The sequence below is a fragment of the Leuciscus leuciscus genome (genome assembly GCF_965113295.1).
Source record: "Leuciscus leuciscus genome assembly, chromosome: 3".
NCBI lineage: Eukaryota > Metazoa > Chordata > Actinopteri > Cypriniformes > Leuciscidae > Leuciscus > Leuciscus leuciscus.
Genome location: NC_138727.1, coordinates 13,373,159 through 13,395,766, shown reverse-complemented (window position 1 = coordinate 13,395,766; position 22,608 = coordinate 13,373,159). Strand labels below are relative to the sequence as shown.

Genomic DNA, 22,608 nt, shown 5'->3' with positions numbered 1-22,608 from the left:
TGAGCAAGCTGTAAAAAAGTGCACTCTTTTGAAGCCTGGAAAGAAATACCAAGTATATGTATTCATTTGACTTTGGGAAACTTGAATGATTGGTCTGATATTCATTCTACATTGGGCATTAGGTATGTTTCCAGATTACTTAGACTATTCACAGAGCAAACAAAATGTTAACATGCTGGACTAGAGAAATGATTGGACATCCCTGATGTTCTAAAGCTACTGGCAATAAAGGAGACCCTGAAAATGGCAGAGAAATACAAAAATGTAGAAAGTAAGTGAGCTGTTTCCATAACTAGAGCAGCATTTCTATATTCCACTGGGACAAATGAATCCGTGAAAACATCATCCTCCCTAAGCAGCTCCGTTCTTCAAAGAACTCTGGCTCATTGAAAATGCCTTCAGGGATGAGTTCCTCGATTTTAATTCAGGCGAGTTCCACAAAATTTTAGATATTCTATTACATCAGCCAGTACTCTGGTACAACTTTAGTAAAGACCACGGGATTTCAATATTGTGTCCTGGGGGATGCTAATGGGTCTGTGGAAAATTTGAAAATAAAGACTCTACAAAATGTATATTAACAGTAATAAAATAATAACCAAATAGTTTTAAGAGAAAACAGAGAAATTTGCTTTTACAGTGCAAAACACAAAACGCAATGCCAAAGGATACAATGTGAAACAATGTAGTGCCCAGACGTAACAACTAGGCCTAGTTGTCTTGCATAAGATAACTAATCATAAACTAAGCTGAAAATGTTTTTTTTTTTTTGGTTGCCCACATTAAATAGTATTGTTGCGCTTCACAGTCATAACTTTCACATGCAGTTTCAAATCAAACAGCTTTCTGTTGATCAGCAAATGCATGTGACCAAACTGAACCTGTGAAATCTGTGTAGGGAAATTGTTCGCCCTAATGCAAAATTTCCAAATGCCTGGATTCCTATTGATATAGATTTTGGAGTGAAAATTCACAAAATCAGATAGAATACAGTGCTGTAGGGAATGGCGCATTTTTGTAGGCCAAAACCTTCCGGTTCCATCGTCCTCAATGGGTTTTTAAAATGGTTTTTTGGTTAAATGCCTGAAATAAGGTTTGTGGATAAAGCACGTTCAATATAGCCTATTTACTTGTTTTATTCTATGACAAAAATAGATCAGTAATACCTTTTTGTGAGCTTTTACCTGTTTTGAAAAAGGCAGTTGCTTAAACGTGGCTAAATGGGGTTGTCAGGGTTATTAAATGTTATCAGAAAAACAGGTAAACTCATCTACACACAAGTTCACTTTCATAGTCTTGTTGTGTTTATAATCACACACGTGCATCCTATTCTAATTCAAACTTTCAGGGAAAATGTTTTTTTATTTTTTTTATTATAAAGACTGAAGGAGTTGTGGAAAGCTTAATGGCCATGTGGCCGCGCATCCCGTTTATTGCATAGGCTACTGTTTAGCTTTTTCTGGCGATTGTAGGCTCCAAAATTTATAAAATATATGTTCACTTGTCAAGATTATCATGATGAACTGTTCCAAATCCTAATGGGTCGAGGGAAACATGGTGATGCTAACTTCCGGTGCTGATGCTACAAAAATACATCATCATCAGAATTAATTCATTAAAATTAGACAACGTTTCCTACAACCGATTGATCGTAACAATGATTTTACCTGTCAAGAACAAGAAAAAGCAAGCTCAGCAACCATCAATCGCGATTCTCAGCTCCCTCCAGTGGTGAGAAGCCAATATGTTCACTCTTATCTTGCTTCTTTTTCTGGCCATTTATTTTTCTCTTATCTTATTTTTTAGGACATTTGGCTTTGTAAGCCGTTGTTGGCAGATGAGAAATCATAAACTTTTCTCAGAACCCTTTTTATTTAGCTAATTAGTGCTGTTACTTGCAACACATTTAACCATGGGTTTACAAAAATAATAATAATACCCAGGATAATTTACTGGTGATAAAAAGTTATGTAAAACCAAGCTGTGGAAATGTAAAAAGAGAGATCAAAAGATGCGTGAGAGGACACTGCGTATATGACTGAAGTGTATAAGGAATGTAATTTTATCTTTTACCAGCAGGGTGCAGGATTGCAAAAGAAACATTATCACTGTGTGTTCAGTATCAATATGTGCAAAAAACATATATCAAACAGCAAGTTCAAGAGTGAAAAAGGAAACATAACACAGTTTAAAGGTGTTTTAATGTCAAAATCAAACTTTTACATGTCACATACCAAACTTTCATTCCAACATTCCAACCCCATTTGATTTGTTATTTGTAATAACAAACGCAATGAACGCATTAATTCCAGGAAAGAGAGAGAGAGAGCTTCAAAAACTCCTCTTTCACATAGCATAAAAACAGAGAAATAATATTAAAAAAAATTCCTCACAGGTGCAGGATTAAAGACCGTCAACATGCCTTTCAGGTTAAAGTTCAGTGGTCATTTCTCTAGAGGGTAACAGTAAAATGGCGGATGTTCTAGTACATGAGTTCAGTGTTTATCTCATAAAAAAGTTCAAGTGAATGTTACGCTTTAGACACAATGTTATTTTGCCCTTCCCATCCCTCCCCGTTTTGCAGTAAGTGAGCTGAACTGTTAGGTAAACGTGCAGTAAAAAAAGAAGAAAAGACATGGTTTCATATACATAGTCCGTTACGCACCCCATACTGTACACTACTTACAGACTGCTGTATAACAGCATATTTAGCCTATAAACCTGGCAAAGGAAACATGCCATCTTTAGAGACAGATCCCCTTTTCTCAAGTCCTCCGGTTTCACAAACCCTGTGTAGGCCAGTTCAACACTTTCCTGTCATCCAGGCACTGAACCACAGGTTCTGGGCTAGTCTTTTTTTCAGGTAAGTTTGTGCACCAGTGCTTCCAGTAAAACCAGAAAAACTGGACAGATTTTGGCATAGATGGACTGGAGTCCACCAGTCCCGCTCCAGACCCAAGGCTGTTCCGTGAAGTGAAAGGGATGAGTCTGCGATTCTCGCCGTGGGAAGCCAGGAAACACACACACACACTTCGGGAACCGTCGCCAGGTGCGTTGTGTCTGAAAAAGGGAAAGGGCGAGAAAACAGGCTCCCCAAATGTATGGCCTTGTGAGGACAAATCGGAGCGCAGACTAAAGCCGAGGACACACACTGAATCTCAAGTTTCCTGAGAGTTGGTGAATTTGTTCTTATCAATCAGATTGTACTTACAACGCATAACAAGAGCTAAAAATGCCATTCCTAAACTCAATTTTGAAAATTCCAGAGGCTTGATGAGATGCCAATTGTGGCGAAGACCTGGACGAGGCTGATTAACAAAGACTCATTTGATTCGTTTGAACTGTAATACAGGTATTTGAACAACTACATTGTGTGTGTCATTTCAGGCTAAATGAAAGATCTAGCTCTCCTCTGCGACTGCACCGACCTCGCTTCGCATTCACACACACTCAAACACGCTCCTCCTAACGAGGTCATGTCCTCAGAAAAACAACAAAATCTGATTCTTTCTTATTTAACAAAATAAGCATTAGCTTATCGTCATGCAGTGTTGCCTTTAAAGAAATTTGGTTTACATATGAGCTCTACTTAAAAGGGATGAGATACAGTATATTTGTTGTTTATAGTATAGTATAGATGTATCTAAACATTGTTTAATGCCCCTGTGTATGCACTTTACACAAATGATTAAGTTATTCAAATACACTTCAGTGTCTTATATACTAGTTGAAGATCAAGCAGGCAAAAATGCTACATCTACTTTCAAAAAACCGTTTCTTAAAAAAGCCTCAGGTATGCCAAACATGTCTGTTTATACAGTACATACACACTTGTACACACATCTGCACTAAATGGATATAGACATGTATCTCCGTGTGTGCATGTTTTTGTGCTGTGCACATGTGTCGCATGATTTAATTGGCTGATTTAAACTCTGAGGTCTGATGGGATGGTAATGTAACAGTCATTGTGAAAATATCCGAAAATTTTGAAGCACTAATGAGAGCTGTAGTATATTCCCATATCTGTTAAAAAAAAAAAAAAAAAATTCAGAAAAACAAGTAGCTTTACAAATTATAAAAATCGATGACCAGATTTTTTTTGTTCTTATTTTTCTTTAAAAGTCTGAGATGAAAGCATTTACATGACTAGTCTGACTGTAATTAAATAACTGTACCGGCTCAGCAACAGGAAACTACTTAGATTAAAATATGATTGGTTAGGATTTCCTTTTTCCTGATGCTACATGGTTTTATTTCCATAATGTGCCACAATCGCATCCATTTCCGTGGTCTGTAACCGGATTTTGTCCATCAATCCCCACATCGCCCCCTGTCTGCGGGAGCCCTAACATGCAAGTGTTTTCCATTGACAAAGTCCGACCAAGTTTATGAAAGAATAAACGACGATTCACTTTTTTTTCTCCTCAACTTTGATATTTTGCATCTAGAGAAATGAATTAATGATGATTTTTTTTGGCAAGGAGAAGATGCCTGTTTAGAACAGGTATAAGCTAGTCTCTTAATGATCCTCCTGCTCCGATGTCGTGAAGTTGCTCAGGCCGGTCCCGTGGCGTGAGGGGTTGGCTGGAGCTCACAGGTACACTTCCCTGCGAGACAGAGTGAGGCACGAGCTGGTCTTATAGTCGCCCCCCGTCCTCGTAAGGGGTATGACCTCAGGGGTGTGTGAGTCTTCTTCTTCTAGACGACGGCCGAAGCCGGCGCTGCTGAACGTGTCATAGGACGCAGAGGTCATTTTGCGATTCAGGAGATTACGGTTGTGGTCGCCCATGTTCCTGTTCCGGTCCCGGCGGCTGAGAGTTCCAAGTGGATCTCCGTTTGCAAGCGAATCCCGGACCTCCTCGCTTCCTCCGCTGCTTTTATCCGTACCCCCGTCTCCGTCTTCCTCTCGGTCGCTGTCGTCCTCCGTGTTGTTGTTGTTATCGCCGGGCGAGGCGAAGGTGGAGAGTTGGGGTGTTTCCATGCGTCTTCGTGGTGACGGTTGCACGGGCATCCAGCAGGTGTCAGAGTGACCAAACTCATCACACTCTCGCGTGCACTTTCCTGTCAGAGCCACGTCAGGGAGCTGCCTGGGGTCTGAGGAACAGAGACAGAGGCTGTTTTAGGATATCCTGTCAGGGAACTGTCTCAACTGAAATATGCGCAGGTCATAGTTCAACATTTTTTGTTCAGACTGTCAAGTTTTAGACACTCGTGATGTCCCTGGAGAATGAATGAATGTCTATCTACAGCGGCGTCCTAAGGTCTGGGACCATGTTCATGTCAGGTTGAGTACTGCTGTAATTTACTGCTTTAAAAAATGCAAAGGATGACAAACCAAATACTTAGAAAATGTTAAAAATGTTAATCCTTCAATTGCTAAGAACAAAATTTGTAATGGTAACAATATGGTATAGAATTAGAAGAAAAAACGGTCTTTTGAACCTCACTGTAAAAAATGTAATTTCAATGGTAAAATACTGTAAAAATGACATGTTAAAACCTGTTAATTGGTTAATGGCAAGTTCCCTTTTACTGTATATGGTGGAAATAGATCTAAAAGGACATTTGAAGTAATTTTACAGTAAAATACTGTTAAACTTTGGAAGTAAAAATGAACAGTCATCTTATAATTTACAGTGAAAATGATATTCCCACAATTCCCTGTTTTGAGACTTTACATTTGATGGCATTTTATTTAAATAGTAATGTTTCTTGTTAGTTTTTGTTATCAGATAAGTACATTTGGGTTTTATGTTACATCTTAGGTTGTTTAATAATTATTGCTTTTTTAATATGTCACGTGTGTTATCATGATGGATTTTTTTATATGTATGTGCAACGAAACAGTGAAAAAAACATAATACTTATTTTTCATAATTATTAATAATATAATATAATATAATATAATAATATGTGCTACTGTAATTAAAGTGAAAGTTCACCCAAAAATGGAATTTCTTTCATTATTAACAGCTTCATGTCATTCCAAACCTGTACGACTTAGATTCTTCTGTGAAGCATAAAAGAAGATATTTTGAGAAATGTCTCAGTGTGTTTTGTCCATGCAATTAAAGGTCAATGGTAACTGTTTGGTTACCAAGATTCTTCAAAATATCTTCTTTTGAATTTTCATTTTTGGGCTAACAATCCCTTTAAAGCAAAAGACATAAACGAAAAAAACCCCGACATAGCCTACTTTGAAATTCTGAAAAGCATGTCATTTTTCACTTTGTGGTCTCAGACCTTTCCCACAGATGACTTTTTACCATTTTCCACATGCTCCTCCTCGCCTACGCTCCCTTCTGGTGTCGTCCTTTCATATCCGTCCTCAGGCAGTGGTAAAGATCCCAGTCTGGGTCCAGAGGAGCTCTTGCTGCTCGGGGTCTCAGAGTCCTCCACCCCACTATCATAGCAGCCTTGATCCGGAGCTTGACTCACCACAGAAAATGTCACTCTTCTGAGAGGCTGCAGAGACACACAGAGAGACATGGGATTAAAACATGATAGGCGACGGTAGGTATTACGTCAATAAGGATTATCTGTATAAGACATTTGATTGATCTGATTTCCCAATGATCTCTCATTGAGACTCTGTGGATAAATAAATAAACATGTATACAGTATCTTTATACTAAGCAATGGCACCTGATTATTACAAAGACTGGAGGGCTCTTTTTTGTTATTTATTGACTATTATAGTTGTTATCAATATTTTTAATTTGCTTTTATTTATTTTTTATTTTCAGTTTTCATTTTAGTCGAATTTGTAGTTTTTATCATTTTTATTCTTTTTTTTATTTATTATTACTATTTTGGTTTAATTTATTTCAGTTTTAGTTTTTATTTATTTCCAGTTAGTAATTGTACTGCTTCAACTTCAGTTATTTAAGTTAAGGCACTGATATACTTCAAGCGAAACTGAAGGATAAATTGGTGTGACATCATTCAGAACAAAATCAGGCCAAAGTAGTTCCTTTGGAGTTCGCTTCGGGAGTTCGCTCAGACTGGATAACACCTTCGAACTATCATTGGTCCATAGTGAATACATAATAGGTTTGTTCTGAGGCTCCATCTTTTTTGACATGGAAATCTTTGGTTAATTTCTACCGTTCAGTCTATTGAGGTCAGAACATACCGGAGAGCTGCTTTATGGTAGAAATTGAAGTTGTAATTCTAATCGAAAGCAACGCTGACACTGTTTTGTTATGTTTAATATTGTAAAGCTGCTTGCAATCTATTGCATTAAGTACTATAAAAATAAACATGACTTGACTTGACTTTATTTCAGCTTTATTGCAGTTAACAAACTGTTTGTAATAGCTTTAGTTTTATCTTTAGATAATGATAATAACCCTGCAACTATCCTAGCATAATGGCGGCAAGTTTGACATGAGCAAGCACCACTCACATTTTCTTCAGAAAATGTAAAACTTTAGATGCACATATAATAAGAAAAAACACATTTTATTACACCCTGTGGAATACTTTATAGCATGTGTTTTATGGCCTCATCTATATGGGTATGACTCCATCTCCCCAACCTAATCTCGCACCAGCAAATCAGCACATTCAAAGTCTCCAACAAAATCATAAAGTCCAGTTCAGGCTGTTTGAAACCGAAGGAAGAAAGTCTAGCCAAGCAAACGAGTCCCACATTGTCCCTTCAGTGTCTACTGGAGCGATGATTGACAGCTGTTAGGAGAACTGCCTTATGAGGAGCATATTTATATGCTCCGGTGTCTGCCTTAATCAAGACTATATGAAAAGAGAGAGAGAGAGAGAGAGAGAACAGGAGCGAGAGAGTGCGCTAAATGAACACCGTAATTAACTGATGGTTTCATTTTTCACTGGGGGGGAAGTGGAATCGTAACGGAGAAGGGAGAGGGTGATGAATCAGTCTTTATGGGTGTCAGGTGTCAAATGTAGCGAGCGACAAATGAACATTAATAGAACAAATCATCTGTTTTGTCTGCGAGCTGATGTCTGACATGGTCCTGACACTTGAGAGGTTTTGAGGGACATCAAGCCAAAAAAAACAAAAAAACAAAAAAAAAACACACATTCTGTCTGCTTTTTATTATGTACAGTATTCTGCATGTTGTATCATTATAAAATGATTCTGTGTTGTGTCAGGAGCATAATGCGTAATAATTTGATGGTTATGCATACAGTCATTCCTAGAAGATCCTTGAATCTTTAATATTGTTTTTGTACTTTTCTCCGTTGTACTCTTTTCTCTGTGTGCATCTCTGGAGGCACATAAAGAGAGTGCGCACACATACTTTACTCAGCTTTATGTTGAGCCAATCAATGCAGTGCCCTTGACCCTTGCTGGAAGTCTCAGTGGAAAGCTGTTTTATTGGCCCATAATCTCCACCCTCGTTTACTAACTCCACTCCTCACTTTTCTCGGAATGTCTGCCTTTCAATTAAGAAAGGGATCTCCAAGGGTCTAACTCAGACATTGAGCGCAGTTCTCCTGTACGCTAGAGAGAGAAACATTGTGCAGTTACAGATGCATTATATAAGTGGTTTCTCAATTGGTGCGATAGCGACCCAGAAATGGGTTGTAGGTCTTTTCTGATAATAAACAGCAGGGGAAAACAATGCTGAATGGAAATCATAAAATGTAACTGACCACTGAATCATATACAGCATTATAAATAGCATTGTGAACTTTCACTGATGACGTCAACATTTACTATGCATATGGCAGACGCTTTTATCCAATGTGACTTTCATTGCATTCAAGTTACATTTATTCAGCTAATAATTTGTTTTTTTTGTTTTTTTTACAATAATAGTGCCTAATGATTTTTTTCTTTTTGTTGTTGTTTGAACTCCTTTCATTTACTGGGGAAAAAAAAGAAAAAAAGATGTTTACAAGTTAAATTACAACATGGAGCAAAAAAGAAAGAAAAAACAAGTGATGTGTGATATTCAATAAAAAACTGTTTTAATAAAGTGTTTTGTTTAATTGTTATTATTCTTTTGAGAAGTGCATTGCACTAGACAATGTAATTTCAAAAATAAATGTCACACTTTTAGCCATCCTCATTCGGGGAAACAGTTACAATTTAAGGGAATAATTTCGTGTAACATCAAAAACATAATGTATATGATCAAATGCCCATGTGGTTTAGCATACATAGGTAAAACGCAGCGTTGTTTGAAAACGCGCATTGCAGAACATAGAAGTAATGTACATTTGAATGACCAAAACAACCCCATTGCTGTTCATTTCAATGTTTTTAAATACAATTTGTCAACTCTTCGCTACTTCGGTATAGAACTAGTAAGAGAAGGGGTGGTGACATTAATAAGATCTTACTACAGAGGGAAGCCTTTTATATACATTCACTTAATACTCTTTCTCCAAAAGGTTTTAATATGGAGTTTGATTTGAAACTTTTCTTGTGAACATTCTTTGTGTATAACTTTTTATTTTATAATTTTTTATAATTTTTTTTATTTTTTATATCATGTTGGTTATTTTTCTGTATTTTTCTGTGCTTTGTTTTTCAGTTTAAAAAAAAATGATTTAGTGGTTACATTTGTGTTTGATTAGGTCGTTATTGCATTTTATGATTGGGTAATTAGTTCACTAATGAGGTCAGGTGAGATGGTTCACACTGATATAAATTGTACCTTTCTATGATTGTTACGAAGAACCTTTTGGGTCGAAACGTTGTTCATTTTAATAAATCCTTGGGAGCAGAAGTGGCAGTGTGCCGATTCTTGTTTATTTTGAACTAGACAATATAATAATGTATAATGGTAATATTTCTATCATAATCTTTTTTAAGTTTAACCAAACTTTTATTTTGGAAGGTTGTAGCAAAGATATTTGAGTTTCTGAGACGCTATCTCCATAATGTCCATGTCCTGCATGCTTCAGTATGTGTTGTAAATGAAACTGCGCCATTCATTCACACAGATACATGCAGAAAATGCAGACTTCATATTTTTTTGTGGTTTCATATTCATGCACACTAGTCCATTCGATCTTTCCATCTTTATGACTGTATTCAATGACACCGTCTGTGTTTTCGACATCACGGAAATCATAGCAGCCTGCCGTAGCGTTGCTTGCACTATGCTGTGCTGTTTGAGACCAGGAATGCATGTCAAGGCCACACTTCCAATCAAACTCTACTAGTACATTGTTGGCCCACATCCATGTTAATTCAGGGAAGGGGTGGTAGTGGCGCAATGGATAAGACACATGCCTTTGGTGTGAGAGACCCGGGTTCGAATCCACTGTGAGACACCAATGTGTCCCTGAGCAAGACACTTAACCCCTAGTTGCTCCAGAGGCGTGCGACCTCTGACATATATAGCAATTGTAAGTCGCTTTGGATAAAAAGCGTCAGCTAAATGAATAAATGTAAATGTAAATTCAGTGAAACCAGTTGCTTTCTGTGAAAACTGTACACGGTTGACTCATTTAACTGTATGAGGGTGGGTCTAGAGGCTCAATAACATGGGTGGGAATATAAGCCTGTTTGCTGCATTGTCTTATCGACACAGTGGAACCAATCAGATTACGGCGGATTTTATGTTGAATTGCCAAGCACTGCTGGCTTATGTGCCACTGTATACTGATTACCCAAGCCCACATTTACACTAATGGCTGCATTTGATTTGTTTGATGAAGATTAAATAAGTTCATATTTAAGAACGATATCTGCACTTAAACCAGTAGCTAAAGAACATAGCTCATAAAGAACATTTCAGAACATTGTAGAGCATCATTATATCCCCACAATTGCCTGAAGGGTTGCTACAAATTACCCACTGAATTGAGAATAACCTTCTCATTTTTGAGGTTTCACGAGTAATGCTATAAGTTGTTCTAAAAGCTCCACAGATTCAACTTTAGTTGCCTATTTGGCTGAGAAACAGCGTAATCAGCCCTATTATGAGTGTGAGAAAGTGATTAAACATTTGTTTTAAGGTTTCACGCGGTTTCCTTGACAAATAACGAGCCATTGTTCTAAACTGTCATCATTACGTTTAGTTTTAGAGTGATTCTCACTGTCGTTATGTATTATCTATTTAGAAACGCTTTCGATTAAAACCTTGCTAGCCTGTGGGTGAAGGTCTCTTATAGGAAGGATAAAACAAAGAATTAGATCTTTTTAACATTGTTGTTTCTCTTAAGTGAGTTTAAATGGTGAATAAATGGAGCTGTTACTTAAGTCTCCTGCTTCTCTGATTTTTCTTCTGAGAAAAAGACTACTGTAATCTCAAGTGTCAGAAAAGGGCATTCAATATATTTCAATAAGAACATTTATTATTAAATTCTTCAAAGACCAAATAATCTGAGCGGTGCTATTTAATATTATGCAATATTAATTTTACATTACTGTGTCAACAATTTTCTCAGTTATGTCTAATGTTATGTCTCTTTATGATGAAAAAAAACTACTGTTCAAAAGTTTGAGGTGAGTGAGATTTAAAAAGAAATGAATACTTTTATATTTTTATATTTAGCAAGGATGCATTAAATCGTCAAAAGTGACACTAAAGACATTTATAAGGTTAGAGATCTATTTCATAAATTCTGATCTATCTATTCAATGAATAATTCAATAATAAAAAAATAAAATACTATATCAATAATTAGAAATGTTTCTTTAGCACCAAATCAGCATATTCTGAGGGACATTGAAAATGCAGCTTTGCCATTACATTATAAAATAAATTGTAGTAATATTTATTACTGTTTTTACATTTCTGTATTTTTTATCAAATAAATGCAACCTTGGTGAGTGTATAATAAACCTCTTTCAAAAGCATTAAAAAATCGTACTGACCCCAAACTTTTAAATGGTGTACATCTGAAACAAAACTTATACACGAATGAAGAATAACGTGGAAATCCACTCTCTTCTGAGCCACAAATGAGAAGCATTCAAGTAATAAAATGTTCCTCTGGGCTCTTTAATATGCATATGTAATGCATATTCAGAAGCTGCACCTGTATATCATGTCAAACTGCTACCCATGAAAAATAGGAGGTTTTACAGAATAATAATATGAGTTTCTACATTTGTATCACACATGCTATGCCATATTGTCACAATATGATGGCATAACATTTGCGTGGGAGACAGAAACTGAGAGCGCGTCAGTCACAGAGGTTGAGCTTTTGGCTTTGTGGTTGTTTGTGTTTGTGAGAGAAGAGTTTGGCTAAAGACACAGAGGTTTGGCTGTGTGGATGTGTGTGAAAAGCAGAGTCTGGCTAAAGTCACAAAGGTTGGGCTTTTGGATGTTTGTGTGTGTGTGTTTGGGTCTTGGCCGGGGTCCAGTCAGTGCACCAGCAGCAGAAACAGAGCTGATAGAATATTAATGGACTTTGACGGCAAACATTAAAAACCAACCCTTTAATCTGACACAGGCCATTTCCTTTCCCTTTCCAGCATGACATCCAACTGAGTCTGTGTATGTTTAATGATGTGACTGTCTGTTAAACCAGGTGTGCATCACCGCCTGCCTGCCTTTGTGTGCATGTGTGTGTCTGTGTCCACATCTACACCGGTGTGCATGCACATCTAACAATCTTGTTTGTGAGATATCAGACCCGAGTGTGTGTATGTGTGTCTGCTTTCCGCAGTCATCAACATAATTAGAGAGAAACACTCTTACCTGACGGCTCAAAGGAAATTAATGAGGCCTGATTAATTAGTGCTTAGCCTCTCCTCTGCGTTCCATGACTCTGCATATTGAAAGGGCATGCCGCATACAATGAATAATTCAGGCGAGTTGATTTGGATATGGATCTATAGTGTGTTCCAACTATAAGTACATTCAATTAGTGACATCACTCAAACAGCACAGAAGAGCCCCTCAATCCTCCGCCATTAACCGTGGAATCAGTTTTATTCACGATTAGTGTGTACAAACTGTCCTGTTAACGATTCCGCTTATTCCGTAAATGATTAATTAGCATTTTGGTCAGAATTATAATTTTTCTCTATTATTAATATTCTGCTCAAGTCTATTCTGTTCCCAGTTTGTAGAAAAGTCACAAATGTATTCGCTCTACAATCTCTATCCTAGAGAGCAAAAGTTGTCAACAATATCTCAGAATGTGCTCAGATTTGCCCAGTTCAAAGTCTCTAATCAAAAGCCAAGGATTTCAATGCGAACTCAAACATTTCTAATCAAACTCTTAAAAGACTGAGACCTCCAAGGGATAGTTCAACCAAAAAATAAATCTCTGTAATACTCAAAGAGAACCTATCATAATGCATGTTTACTCTTTGTGTTTTGTTCAGTGGTGTTTTTGAAGGAATTTTATTTATTGAATGAATCATTCTCGTTCACTTACATGTACTGACTCACTTTATTCAAAGAAGACTCTCCTTTATGAATCACATGGCCGCTTCACCTCCCCTCAAAGACTGACTACTGAATGAGCCAATGGCATTCAAGTGTGGGTTAGGAGTGTATTATTGGAAATATGTCCAGCGATTGGCCCTAAAATGTTAATTGTGTTTGAAGATAACATTCCATCTACACTAAACCCTACCCTGAACTTATCTGAAAGCAAACATGAAATAATAAGAAATGCATGAAGCAACCATGCCATTTTTGCCTCTACAAGTCATTGGGCTCTTTTTTTGTGACTCTTGTTTCAAGAACTCGGACCTGAGTGTCTGCTTTGCAAGTGCAGTGCTGTATCAGGTGAGCTATCAAGCAAGTTTACCACATCAGAAAAGCCATAGATATGGAGATGATTATGTGAGGCAATGTGGAAATATATTAGTTTACAAAACCTTGAACCATGATAAATGTGTTTGGAGGTCATAACATAATATTGTGCAAGGAATAAAAACATTCCTAATTTTATGAAGAAAGTCATATGGCTTTAGAACAATAAGATATTGAGAAATTGCTTTTGTTTTTTACAGAATTTTCTTCTGTCCTGATCTATGAAAGAGCAACCTCTGAGCATTAAAGTTTTATGAAATAGCAGTGTCTGCCCAAAAGCCAGCAATACACCAAGCATTTACAAATGTAGGACTTAAAGGCGTTAAAGGAGGATGTAAAATTGCACACACACTGAGAGACACTTTGTCGTTGTGTGTTTGCTTTAGTTTAGTATTCACTCATATGCTTGTCCTGTGGAAAACAATTTCACTCGCGTGTGTGTAACAGCAGCAAACACTGACAGTTATTAATACAAGCAGGTGGCAAACTGACAAGCGCAAGTTTGTGTAGGACGGAGATAGACGGACAGACACACACATCATTTACAATTTCCTGTACGTCTCCTGCTCAATGACATGAGAAGGATAAGCGAGTGTGTGCGCAGGACTCCCGTTTCTGCGGCGGAATAAAGGTCACAGAGATGCGTATGTGTTCTGCAATAGCGTGACAGATACTCCCGATGATCATCCTGCACCATGGCTCGCTCTAACTGCAGCATTTTACACTCACGCTCCCCTCTCACTCACTCATTCTTTCTGCTCTCTTCCTTTTCCCTTGTTTCTCCTCTTTATCCATAACTCTCATCCCTTTTTCTTCCCGCAATTCCCTTGCTGTTTGAACCTCTTTGGTTCATTCAGCCCACCTTGAATTCTCTCATCTCTCTCTGTATATCTCTCATCCTCTCTCTCTTTCTCTTTCTTCCTCTCTTTCGGCTCCAGGTGATTTACAGGGCTGCTCAGCAGTATCTGAGTATCAGCAGTGTGAGTCTGTGTGAGGAATAATAATCACCATGCAGTGAAAGAGGCACTGCAGAGAGAGAGAGAGAGAGAGAGAGAGAGAGAGAGAGAGAGAGAGAGAGAGAGAGAGAGAGAGAGAGAGAGGTGGAGAGTGTCGTGAGAAGAGCAGAGAGCAAACAGAGGTAAGAAGTGGTTGCGCTAGTATACACGCACACAAACACACAGAGATAGACAAGCGTGGATTAGCACACATTAACTGTTGCAGAGGGGTCATCGACTGACTGCAACACAAAGTCAAAGAGGAAGACGAGCACTAGTGCCGCTCAGTGGCTGAAATTAAGCACTGTCAATTTCTCAAGCAGCATGCTGTGAATGGAATGACATCAGTTTTTTTTCCTACACGTTCTTTAATTGTGGATAATTGTAGCCCATATACATATACATATACATATACATATACATATACATATACATATACATATACATACAGTGGGGAGAACAAGTATTTGATACACTGCCGATTTTGCAGGTTTTCCTACTTACAAACAGGGCTGGACTGGGACAAAAAATCGGCCCGGGCATTTTGGCCCAGACTGGCCCACTATATGATCATAAACACCACCCATCTGACACTGCTGCACGCTCGCTCACTCGTTTAAAGTTGTGATTGGGCCAGCCCAGTGTCAATCAAGAAAAGAACCAATGGGCCGCTGATCTACGTGTTTCATGGGCTGGTCTGTCAGAGAAAAAAAACTAACACTGACTTTTTTGACCACTGCATATACACCGCCACAAACCCAGCGGCGCCAATTAAGCAAAACAAAACAAAACGAATGGGCCGCCGATGTACAAATTTTATGGGCCGTAAAAAAAATAAAAATAAAAATGATGTATGAGTATGAGATGTATCGGCCCAAAAAGCACGTCGGCCCACCGGGCAAATGCCCGGTATGCCCGATGGCCAGTCCAGCCCTGCTTACAAAGCATGTAGAGGTCTGTAATTTTTAACTGTGAGAGACGGAATCTAAACAAAAATCCAGAAAATCACATTGTATGATATTAAATAATTAATTTGCATTTTATTGCATGACATAGGCCTAAGTATTTGATCACCTACCAACCAGTAAGAATTCCGGCTCTCACAGACCTGTTCGTTTTTCTTTAAGAAGCCCTCCTGTTCTCCACTCATTACCTGTATTAACTGCACCTGTTTGAACTCGTTACTTGTATAAAAGACACCTGTCCACACACTCAATCAAACAGACTCCAACCTCTCCACAATGGCCAAGACCAGAGAGCTGTGTAAGGACATCAGGGATAAAATTGTAGACCTGCACAAGGCTGGATGGACTACAGGACAATAGGCAAGCAGCTTGGTGAGAAGGCAACAACTGTTGGCGCAATTATTATAAAATGGAAGAAGTTCAAGATGAAGGTCAATCTCCCTCGGTCTGAGGCACCATGCAAGATCTCACCTCGTGGGGCATCAATGATCATGAGGAAGGTGAGGGATCAGCCCAGAACTACACGGCAGGACCTGGTCAATGACCTGAAGAGAGCTGGGACCACAGTCTCAAAGAAAACCATTAGTAACACACTACGCCGTCATGGATTAAAATTGCCTGCAGCGCACGCAAGGTCCCCCTTGCTCAAGCCAGCGCATGTCCAGGCCCGTCTGAAGTTTGCCAATGACCATCTGGATGATCCAGAGGAGGAATGGGAGAAGGTCATGTGGTCTGATGAGACAAAAATAGAGCTTTTTGGTCTAAACTCCACTCGACGTGTTTGGAGGAAGAAGAAGGATGAGTACAACCCCAAGAACACCATCCCAACCGTGAAGCATGGAGGTGGAAACATCATTCTTTGGGGATGCTTTTCTGCAAAGGGGACAGGACGACTGCACCGTATTGAGGGGAGGATGGATGGGGCCATGTATCGCGAGATCTTGGCCAACAACCTCCTTCCCTCAGTAAGAGCATTGAAGATGGGTCGTGGCTGGGTCTTCCAGCATGACAACGACCCGAAACACACAGCCAGGGCAACTAAGGAGTGGCTCCGTAAGAAGCATCTCAAGGTCCTGGAGTGGCCTAGCCAGTCTCCAGACCTGAACCCAATAGAAAATCTTTGGAGGGAGCTGAAAGTCTGTATTGCCCAGCGACAGCCCCGAAACCTGAAGGATCTGGAGAAGGTCTGTATGGAGGAGTGGGCCAAAATCCCTGCTGCAGTGTGTGCAAACCTGGTCAAGAACTACAGGAAACGTATGATCTCTGTAATTGCAAAGGTTTCTGTACCAAATATTACGTTCTGCTTTTCTGATGTATCAAATACTTATGTCATGCAATAAAATGCAAATTAATGACTTAAAAATCATACAATGTGATTTTTTGGATTTTGTTTTAGATTCCGTCACTCGCAGTTGAAGAGTACCTATGATAAAAATTACAGACTTCTACATGCTTCGTAAGTGGGAAAACCTGCAAAATCGGCAGTGTATCAAATACTTGTTCTCCCCACCGTAGGTCTGCTATATATTTTGATTCGTATAAGTTTTATACCTTTTAAAATCTTATTTTTGACTTTTTGTTTGACAGATTGGACAAGAAATGATGAGGAGCAGAATAGAGGATAGGGACTGAGAAATTACATGAGCAGAAATCAAAATCTTGGATCCTTTTGTCTGCCATGATGTCAGCATAATATTGGCATACTCACCTACGCCGCCTTCACACTGGCAGTTGAAATCAGCTCCGATACGGCTTCGAAACGACCGGAAGTCATTCATTTCCTATGGAGATTCGCAGACCGCATGCGAATGGGTCCGAACCGGGTCCGAACGAGTGCGGTGCGGAAAAAATCGTGTCAGTTGGTCATCCGGATGCGTTCAAAAAAATTTAACTCTTGCGAAAGGCTATGGACGGTTCCTATCCGACAATTCCAGCGGAAGTTAGCGTTGCTATGGTACTGATAAACAAACCTGAATTCTTAACTTTTAATAAAATAAATAATGATTTTCTAACGATAAGTTGTCATGTCATTTTTTTATTTTCATGATTTTCTAACGTTATTAGGGCAGTTAAGAACACCATCCCAACCGTGAAGCATGGAGGTGGAAACATCATTCTTTGGGGATGCTTTTCTGCAAAGGGGACAGGACGACTGCACCGTATCGAGGGGAGGATGGATGGATGGGGCCATGTATCGCGAGATCTTGGCCAACAACCTCCTTCCCTCAGTAAGAGCATTGAAGATGGGTCGTGGCTGGGTCTTCCAGCATGACAACGACCCGAAACACACAGCCAGGGCAACTAAGGAGTGGCTCCGTAAGAAGCATCTCAAGGTCCTGGAGTGGCCTAGCCAGTCTCCAGACCTGAACCCAATAGAAAATCTTTGGAGGGAGCTGAAAGTCTGTATTGCCCAGCGACAGCCCCGAAACCTGAAGGATCTGGAGAAGGTCTGTATGGAGGAGTGGGCCAAAATCCCTGCTGCAGTGTGTGCAAACCTGGTCAAGAACTACAGGAAACGTATGTTACGTTATTAGGGCAGTTAATACAATTATATTGTACATTCTGACACTGACAAAATCAACCGTTCTAATCTCTCTGCCATTTTTGTTCTACTCGCTTCCGAAGCTTCCGACGCTTTTCAACGGTGTAGTACGACGTCCGCTGTCCGCGTATTGCGTATTACGGAGCTGATTTCAACTGCCAGTGTGAAGGCGGCGTTAGTCTTTCATAAGGGGCATTCACACTGACAGCGATTTACAAATTATTTGTAATCATTTAAAAGTTGACCAATATCTAAATAATAATAATAATATACTGTATGTATAATGTTGTTGTTTATTTGAAGTTTAATGCTAAATATACCTTTACATATGTTTGTACTTAATATAAATACCCTGCAATTGTACTTTTGGTATACTAAATTGGAACAACTAGTTTGGTTCTTAATGCACTTAAGTTATCCATAATTAGAGCTGAGGTCCAAATAAAGATAAAGTGCAATAAAGAAGTCATCCACATAAAGTTTATACTATATTATAATATTTCGATCAGTAAGTATCAAGCGATATGTCAGTAAATATGTCAATGCTTTATAGTATACTTAATGAAATAAATGTATTTAAAATGTTGGTATAGGTTTTTTTTCACTAGTACAAAAGTTTGGTTCAGTAAGATTTTTTTTTTAATAAAAAGTAATACTTTTATTCAGCAAGAAAGCATTACATTGATCAAAGGTAAAAAAAAACAAAAAAAATAAAATAAAAACATTTATAGAAGATTTCTATTTCTTTTTAACTTTCTATTCAATAAAGAATCCTGAAAACAAATCATGGTTTCTACAAAATATTAAACATATTGAGGACCAAATCAGCATATTGGAATGATTTCAAACACTGAAGACTGGAGTAATAATGCTTAAAATTCAGCTTTGACATCACATGAATAAATTACATTTTAAATATAAAAATGGAAAACAGCTATTTTAAATATTTCAAAATATGACAGTTTTTATTATATTTAATCAAATAAATGCAGACTTCTTTCAAGTGCTTTAATTAGTGATAAATAATAATAATCATATTCCTTGACCTTGCAGTGAGTTTTCATTATTATAATTAGTTTAATGAAGTCAGACACCTGACTCCAGTCAAAGTGCCACAGCTGAGTCAAAGTCAAACAAGTGTAAGCACATAATTCCTAGAGGAACCAAAGAGCATCGTCTGAAGCAAAGCTGTTTAACCAACCACACAGCGTTTGGGACGGATTAAGCTCCTGAGGGGAGGGCAAACTAATCCATACGTGATTGGGCTTTGACTAAATAAAATATAATGATTAGGTGCATGTCTGACAGACGTCTCTGTGTCTCCCTGGTTTGTTTCTCTGAAAACAAGGCTTACTTAATGAGGGTGTCCCGATGTTAGCAAGCACTGTATGAATGTGGAGGTGATATTTATGGCTTTACCCTCATCATCGTCTCAGACTTCCACATAAAAGTCTCCATTGTGCTTTACATAGTAAACAGGATGCTTCAGCTCCAGCTTTGCCTTCATATGTGTGTGTGTGTTGTGAATTTCACATGTGTGTCTGGGTATATATGGTGAGACACTGAATTTTAATGAATACCCACTTGTGACGAACAGATACACCCACACACACATGCACACACACCGTCCCCTATTGTCCATTTTATACTGACCAGCAACCAAACAATGCAGTTCTGTTACAGACAAAGAAAAATACACAATTAAGTGAATAAGGATGTCTTACAATGTGTGTATAATGAGCTGTATAAGTATGTCCCGTGCCGGGTGAGTTATTTTCACAAGAAGATGAGCTCATGCTATATATGCCATTTTTAATCAGTTATGCTACATGCACTTTTGCCATATAACAAACGCACACACAATTTCCTGTCAGAAACCTGTCACTGAGATGACACGTGACGATGACAAAATCCGAAATCATGCGATTTGGACAGTCTCTGAACACGAAACTATAAATTCGCACTCACCTACTCAGTGGCCCAGACAGTGAACACACCCCTGTGACACACATAAATTTACACCGAATGTCTCACGACATGCTGTGGTTGCTGTGACAATAACCTCAGTGTGTGTATGCGTGTGACACAGAGGGGTGTTATTAACACCACACACTACACTCATTCAGTCCGCCCCCCATTCTCAGTTCCTCTCAGACGCAATCGCTCATCTCTGTGAAGCCTTCATCATCTAGGTTCATCTCATGACGTCCACTGTGAGAATAGGCCCTTTCTGTGACCAAGGCATAATTAACATCTAGTGTCAGGAAGTAGCTAACTAAAAGTAGCTACACTGCAAAGTTAAGATTCATTTTTTCAGACTAACAGTATTTCTGCTGTTTTCAAAACTGCTTGCAGATACAAGTCACTTTTTCCAACAAGTAGTGGTTTAATGTACAAAACATTAAACAAATTGAGATGTTGGATAAGTATCTTCTTTCTCTGTGTCTCAAACGGAGAGTTTGGGAGACTGATTTTTTACGTTATTTTATAAACTGAACAATTTCTGTATATGCACCAGTTCAATAAAACGATTCACATTTGTGTCAATGCAGTATTTTCGTTTGTCATACACAATATTAAATCATAAAATTTATAGCAATAATTTCTCAAACAATATTTTGTTAAATGTCTTTGATATAAATTAAGTTTTTTTTTTTTTTTTTCTATGGAATGGATTCATTTGTGTCCATGTGCAGATGTCTGCGTGACAATTTTTCATTTTCTAGCCATATATAAAATTACCTTTTAATATTTGTAGTAATATTTTGTAAAACTAAAATAACATTTTGCTAAATGTCACTGTTGGTCACTATGTTTTTAATATAAATTATGTTGTTTTCTAGCTTTATTCATGTAATTAAGTGTAAATAAATCTGTCAAATGCTGAAGTTCATTGTAAAAAAATAATAAAAAAATACACATTTCAAAAAAGGTATTATAGAGTAGCTAACTACTTTTCCAAAAGCATAACTTGACAAGCTACAGTTTTAAAGCAGTGTTCAGCTCTCCTTTCCCTCTGCTACTGTTTTTTTTTCTCTCTCCATCTGTTGTTTTAGGCTATAAAATATTCAGACCTTTAAATGCAAACATTAAATCACTCTGCACATTTAATAAAACCCAATCCAGAGTTATAACGACCAGCATAAACCATCATAAAGACACCTGCCAATATGGGCACCTCTCTTTAAAGACCAGGTTGTTGTAAACATCAATTTGATGAGTTCAAATGTTCATCATATCCTTGAGTGTGATGAAGGATTTGCTGTCCACAATGAAGGGGCTTGAGTCCACCCCCACCCCCACCTCCCGGACGTATTTAATTATAAAAATTAAGGTGGAGTCTGGGTTGTGGAGAGATGCCAGAAGAATTATCAAAGGAGTGAGATAAGCAGCTGTGTATATATCCTTCGTGGCATGATTAGCAGAATTAGATGAACATGCTCCTCCTGAACATCCGTTTGGAACTTGATTATTATGTCTCAAGTATCTGTTATATATTGTAAATATATACAGTTGTCTGTCTATTGTATATTTTTCACCATGTTACTGGGAGAGAAAGTAGACAGATAACTTAAAATGATGGAGGATAGAATCAATTCACGTCAGATTCGAACCCACATTTCTCACACGAAAACCACAGCTCAATGTGTCAAAGCACAAGCCTGCAGCTCAAACAAATGTTATGTGGAATATCATACTGTACGCTTTATCAGATCCGAATATAACTGATGGCTCACAGCACTCCTGAGGGAGAAAGCTGCCATGTTTTCTTATGAAACACCAAAACTGCCACAACCACTGTATTTTAAGGAATGGTGATTTAAACGGAGATCAGGTCAGTGATAGTGGCCTGATGGAGACTGAATCTGATGCTACATAAGGCTAAAAAGGTTAGTATCACTAACCTAAGAAGCTTAGAATAGAAAAGACAGTTTTTAGTGCTGCCTCTGGAAATACCCGACACAGGAAAGGGAAAAAAAAATCTATCCATTTAGAAGCAATAAACAATTGTAGCCCACATAATGGGGACGAAATGTCCCCACAAAGATGGCAATATCTGAAATCCTTGTCCTTGTGGGGACATTTTTTGGTCACCATGATGGAAACAGCTTATAATTCATACTAAGTGATGTTTTTTAATGTAAAAATGCAGATGCTTTTCTGTGATAAATAGGTTTAGGGGTAGGGTTAGTGTAAGGGGACAGAATATACAGTTTTTACAGTATAAAAACCATTATGTCTATGGAAAGTCCGCATAAAACATGAAAACCCAACATAAAAAAAAGAAAAAAGGAGAGAACAAAATAGGGATTAGGAAACTAAAAGTCATTTTTAGATACTTAATTGCATGTTAATTGCCATTAAATGAAAATGCATTATAATTT

At 38.1% G+C, this 22,608-nt stretch overlaps 1 protein-coding gene across 2 annotated transcripts in view; it reads right to left on the bottom strand.

Annotated features, from left to right (window-relative positions):
• Positions 1-2,183: 2,183 nt before the first annotated feature.
• The window catches only part of pcdh7a (protocadherin 7a), a 35,874-nt gene continuing 15,449 nt past the window's right edge, over positions 2,184-22,608 (bottom strand). The window contains exons 3-5 of one of the 2 annotated variants that reach the window (XR_014204855.1): positions 6,270-6,468; positions 4,179-5,097; positions 2,184-4,026 (exon numbers count right to left, since the gene is read on the bottom strand). Coding sequence is in view for 1 of the 2 variants with exons in the window: in XM_082165745.1 (XP_082021871.1) it covers positions 4,595-5,097; positions 6,270-6,468 (702 nt within the window). In the remaining variant the exon portion in view is untranslated. Of the gene's footprint in view, positions 5,098-6,269; positions 6,469-22,608 lie in introns of both variants that reach the window. The other variant, XM_082165745.1, reaches the window with a different exon arrangement.